The 5,467-nt window shown below is 47.2% G+C and overlaps 1 protein-coding gene across 1 annotated transcript; it reads right to left on the bottom strand.

The window, feature by feature from the left end:
- Positions 1-2,609: 2,609 nt before the first annotated feature.
- LOC149267378 (uncharacterized) lies at positions 2,610-3,914 on the bottom strand. Its single transcript, XM_089411309.1, has 2 exons — positions 3,433-3,914; positions 2,610-3,180 (listed from the first exon to the last, which is right to left on the bottom strand). The coding sequence occupies exons 1-2, from the start codon at positions 3,912-3,914 to the stop codon at positions 2,610-2,612; spliced, it is 1,053 nt and encodes a 350-aa protein (XP_089267435.1).
- Positions 3,915-5,467: the final 1,553 nt, after the last annotated feature.

Here is a 5,467-nt window from a genome sequence, read left to right as displayed (position 1 = left end):
CTGTCAATAATAGTTTTTATGATAGTCTGGGAGTCTCCCATCACTATTGCATCATTGATTCCGAGAATTTTAAGTTGCTTCAGCCCTTGGAAAAGGGCCAGAGCTTCAGCTTGAATGCTGGTGTTGAAGCCCACTCCCCAAGCAAATCTGAGAACAGTTCTGCCATCCGCTCTCTTAACAACTCCACCAGCACCGGATCTGCCCGGGTTGCCTTTGGCAGCCCCATCGAAGAAGAGGATAATATGCTCCTGCTTTGAGCAAAGGGCCAAGAAATCTGCAGCGTTGAGACGAATTTGCCAGTCTTTAAGGAGAACGGGAGGCCTGACAATTTCAATAAATCGAAGGTCCAGGGAATCGCCCCAAGCTGCATCAAGATCACTCATACCTGCCCCATCAAGCTGATCACCAACACATTCCTTTAGCTGTGTTTTGATTTTAACCCAGACAATCTTGAAATCTCTCTTCTTGTCTCTGAAAATCCTCTGATTTCTTTCCAGCCAGGTGTGCCAACAAATTAATTTGGGGAGAATACACCAGGCAGCTTTAAGATGAGCGTTTTGTGTAGAGCCTCCGGGATACGACCGCTTCCAGTTCGAGAACAACTCTGGAATATTCTTGGGGAGGATGAAATCCGCCCTCCAAGGGCCTAAGGCCACGTTCCAAAGATCGGCTACAAACTTACAATTCAACATCAAATGCGCAGCAGTTTCTAAATTCTCACCGCACAGGGAACAACGAGAGGGGCCGTGGTAACCTCTTTTTTGTAATCTGTCATCCGTCAAAATGCGCTGGTGACAGAGGAGCCAACAAAAATGGTCGATTTTTGGGAGCGAACGCTGGAACCAAACTCCTTGCCAAGGTTTCGGATCTGGGGGTACATGTGGATACGCTGAGATCTGCCTGTATCCCTGGGAGACGGTGTAACGCCCAGGCGACGAGCCCCAGCCCCGAACGTCTGCCTTTCTGCTGTTCAAGGGAGCCTTACCATTCAGGAAGTCCGAGAAGATTGCCAGTTCGTTTGATAGGGACTGGGGCACCTCAAACTTAATCCAGTTGAGCCAGTGACCGTTCTCCCAATTCGATATATCCCACAGTGTAATGAGCCCCGATCTGTGCATCCAGTCTTTCAACGCTGACAGGGAGCGATCATCAGATAGAGGGTCGCAGCCCATTATATGATCCTCCCAAATCCTGATTTGCTTGCCATTACCCGGAATCCAATGAGCATGATCGTTGATTAGCGAGGAGGATTTTACACAGAGTTTTTGAATTAGCGAGCTAGAGTTTGCTCTGGGGTGATCTAAGCACCTTTTCCTCTGCCCACGAAAGAACTTTTTCCACAAGGCGAGCTGAGCCCACCCCGGATTTGGGGCAATGATCCTCCAGATCAATTTTGCTCCCAACGCCATATTTTGCCTGCAAAGGTTCTTAAAGTTCAGGCCGCCTTCCAATCTGGGCATGGAAACTTTAGGCCAACTTAATAGAGGGATTTTCTTATCGTTAGCTTTCCCACCTTTCCAAAAGAATTTTCTGATATGATCCTCCATTTTCTTTATGATTCCAGCAGGGGCCAACATCACTGCAAATTGATATATGGGGAGGCTGTTAAGGACAACTTTTATTAGAACTGACTTCCCTGCTAGGTTAAGCCAGTTAAAACCCCAAGAATGGATCTTAGTCTCGAACTTTTCCAGCAGGGGCAACCAATCTCTGTGGACAGCGCGCTTTTGAAAGATAGGGAGGCCCAAATACTTGAAGGAGGACCAAGTTGAGGATGCCGCGAATCCAAAACAACTGGAGATGGCTTGTAGTGTGGAGGCAGGGGTGTTCCAGCAGTAGACCTGGCATTTGCCCTTATTCAGCTTGCTTCCAGAGTCTTCACAGTAATCATCAACCACTTCTTTGAAGCTTTTAGCTGAGGACACAGAGGCAGCGCCCAGCAAGAGGGAATCATCCACGAATAACGCATGATTTATGTTATTAACCCCTCTCGCAATGTTCAGACCCATAAGATCTTGGTCCTGTTGCTTTTTGTTCAAGAGGAAGCTGAGAACGGAAGCTTGGAGGACAAAGAGCAGAGGTGATAAAGGACACCCTTGCCTCAAACCACGAGAAGCTTTGAAGAAATCTGAGGCCCTCCCATTCACCAGAGGGGCTATCCAAGGCTCACTGATACAGGCCTTAATCTAGTTAATAAATTTGGGGCCAAATCCAAATTTGCGCAGGACATCCAACAGAAAGCTGTGTCTCACTCTGTCAAAGGCGCTCTCAAGATCTAGCTTGACAACCATACCTTTCTCTTTGCGAACCAAACTAGAGTGGATCGCCTCTTGGACCAGGATGAAGTTGTCCATGATCTGTCTTCCCTGAATAAATCCTCCCTGGTTCGCAGGAATGATGTCCGGGAGGATGATTTTTAATCTGTTGGCAATAACTTTGGTGATCAGCTTATAGCCTATATTACAAAGGGATATAGGGCGAAACCGGCTGAAGGAGTTGGCTCCTTTCTCCTTGGGAATGAGGGCCAAGAAGGCCGAATTAGTACTTCCCCCAATTTTCTGGCAATCTTGGGATTTCTGTATCATTCTGCATAGGTCTTTCTCCACAATCTACCAACAGGTCTGAATGAATCCGGCAGTGAAACCATCAGGGCCCGGGGCCTTATCTGGTTCCATAGTGAGGAGAGTGACTTTTATTTCATGGTTGGAGATCTCAGCCTCCAAAAATTGGTTATTTCTTTCGGTTATCAGGAACGACACCTCATTCACCAGGGAAGAAGCATGATCGACGGGCTCTTCTTCACTATAAAGATTTTTGAAATGAATGGAGGCCGCATTCTTTATGCTACTGATGTCTCTATGAGTGATAGTCTCAACTTTAATTTCAGATATGGAATTGTAACATTTTCGGGCCTGAGCTTGCTTATGGAAGAAAGAAGAGTTTCTATCTCCCGCCTTGAGCCAGAGACTGCGGGATTTCAATCTCCAATACTCTTCCTCTGCCAAGCTAGCCTTAAGGAGCATGCGCTGAAGATTAGCCTCCTTGTCAAGTAATTCTTTAGTGATCTCAGCGTTTTCCGAAACCAAATGATGCGATTCGAGGCACTCCTGGATCCTTTTTCTTTCCATAGCAGGATTTGGTAAGGATTTTACCCAGGACTTTAGAGCAGCTTTGACTCTCCTGAGTTTCTCTTCCCAAACAAAGAATGCAGAGCCTTTGACAGGGAGCTTCCAGGTTTCTTTTATCAGAGGCAAGAAAGATTGCTCCTTGGCCTAGTGAGAGTTAAATTTAAAAGGAATGGGACCTTGATCCGAATGAGCCAGCAACTCGAGTTTAATGGGATGATGATCGGAAACACTGCAAGGAAGAATATGCATTCTAGATTCTAGACCAAGAAGAAGAAAAGAGCTTTGAACGAGAAATCGATCTAACCTTGCAGCGATGTGACCTGGACCGATTCTTTTGTTTGTCCATGTGTACTTCCCAGCCGAAGGCTTGATGTCGATCATATCCCAGTCGAGAAGCAAATCCTCAACCCATTCCCGCGCCGGATCCCTGACGATGCTTCCTCCACGTTTTTCAGACAACGATAATGTTAGGTTAAGATCCCCTGCTATAATAATATTAGCTAAGTCTTCAATATCTGCCAGATTCCTTATGGAGTCCCAACAGAGCTTTTTCTCTGCTGAGCTAACGGGAGCATACACATTGAATAGAGAGAGTATCATATCTGTTTCTGCATGTTGGATTTTTGAGAACAGCCAATGGGTATTTTTAACTTCTTTGATCTTTGTAAATTTGTTTGCATTCCAAATAGTGCCCAGTCCACCAGAAGCACCTCGAGCTGAGACTGCTTGTCCTTCGCTTTGCTTCCACAACTTCTTGCCGATCTGGAGGAAGGCATAATCCTCCATTTTAGTCTCCTGGATGAGGAGAATGTCGGGAGATTCTGTTCTTATCAGGCTTCTTATAGCTTCTTCTTTTGTTCTGCTCCCCAATCCCCTGCAATTCCAGGAGACAATCTTCATCACTTGCATTTTGAGTGGTGAGCTCCCTTAGAGCTCTGGGGCTGATTTCTGTTCTTCTTCGGAGTATTTGCCAAAAGCTTCTCAAGGGTTGGTTGACTTCCCTGGAGCTTGTCTTTGTAGGTCTCTTGTTCTCTTTTTTCCCGCACAGATTTTCGACCTCTCAATGATCTTCTGGCCGAGGTTTGCGAAGCTCCTATTTCGCCTTCTTCTTCTGATTCCTCCGAGCTTTGCACCTCCTCTGTCTCTTCAATGAGAGGCTCTTTTGGTCTGTCTTCATTGCTTTCCACCTGTATTGGTTCCTTGAGGGACTCCTTGGGGATCGATTCTTCTTTCTGTGTCTCTGGTTCTAGGGAACCTTCCAAAGCTGGGCTTAACAGAGTGTATTTGTTTCCTTGCTCTTCCATGCTAGGGGTTTGATTTCTAGGGGCAACCTGAGAACCATTGCCTTTTGTATTGCCTGTTTGATTGGCTTTGTGGGAATTTTTGGGTCTTTTGACCTGGGTCCAGCCTTCATCCTTGCCTTTCTCCATTTCAGTATTCTTTGGATAGTTCTGAGCGAAGTGGCCATAAACCTGGCATTTCTTGCACTTGAACGGGAGCTGCTCATAATCCAGCTTCTGAACATGAGACCAGCTTCCAACCCTGATCTTTACTGCCTCAGGCAAGCCAACTTCCAGGTCAACTTCAACGCAGATTCTTGCACAGTCAAATTGATCCTTGTTATTTGCTCGGTCGATGAATTTGCCCAAGGTGTTACCGATATGCTTTAGGGAATCCCAATTCCAGCAATGCACAGGCAGATTGGGCAGCCTAACCCATACAGGAATGACTGTGGGAACGTCAACTGAAGGGTCAAAATCAGGCGTCCACTTGTTGAGATACAGCCCCTGAGGGCCCATGAAGTAGGGGCCGTTCCGGAATATCAGATCCTTATCCTCTTTATCAGTAAATTCAAACATGAAGAATCCCTTCCCTAAGAAATACGAAGTGACTCCATTCTTAATCAACGGAGCCCAGTTTCTAGCAATCCAGCTCTCCGTGGATTTGGGGGAGGGCCAGAGGCCCGTAAACTGACCTACCAGAGCTCTCTCAGCCAGGGAAAGGGCGACCTTGATCGGACCCTCAGGGGGAAGCGAGATCTCTGGGATATCGTCCAAACGTTTCACGAACTTCGCAGATTCTGAAGCTTTCTTCTTCGGCAGGGATTCCAAAAGCTTAAGGAAGGCTTCAGCATCGGAATGGGGGGGCGGAGGGGGTGGATCCATTGTAAGCAGATCAAACCCCACAAGCCATATCAGGAGCTACGCACAGAGTGAAGGGAGTCCCAGCAGATCAGGACAGAGAACCGCGCAGGGGAGCACCTCGCAGGGAAGAGCCCACAGGAGGCCTACGGAGCCCACCAAGCAGCCCGAGGGTCGAGCAGTCGACAGGCGCAGAGG

The sequence above is a fragment of the Pinus tabuliformis genome, chromosome 6 (assembly GCF_031772625.1).
Source record: "Pinus tabuliformis cultivar Carrire ecotype Pingquan chromosome 6, CPIR1, whole genome shotgun sequence".
NCBI lineage: Eukaryota > Viridiplantae > Streptophyta > Pinopsida > Pinales > Pinaceae > Pinus > Pinus tabuliformis.
This window is presented reverse-complemented; position numbering and strand designations above follow the sequence as displayed.

Excerpts from the sequence above, each read along its gene's own strand:
- LOC149267378 (XM_089411309.1), bottom strand. The coding sequence starts at position 3,914 with ATGGAGGATTATGCCTTCCTCCAGATCGGCAAGAAGTTGTGGAAGCAA. Across the intron at positions 3,181-3,432 it reads CCAGGTCACATCGCTGCAAG|GAGAGTCAAAGCTGCTCTAA; the intron begins GTTAGATCGATT and ends AGAGAAACTCAG.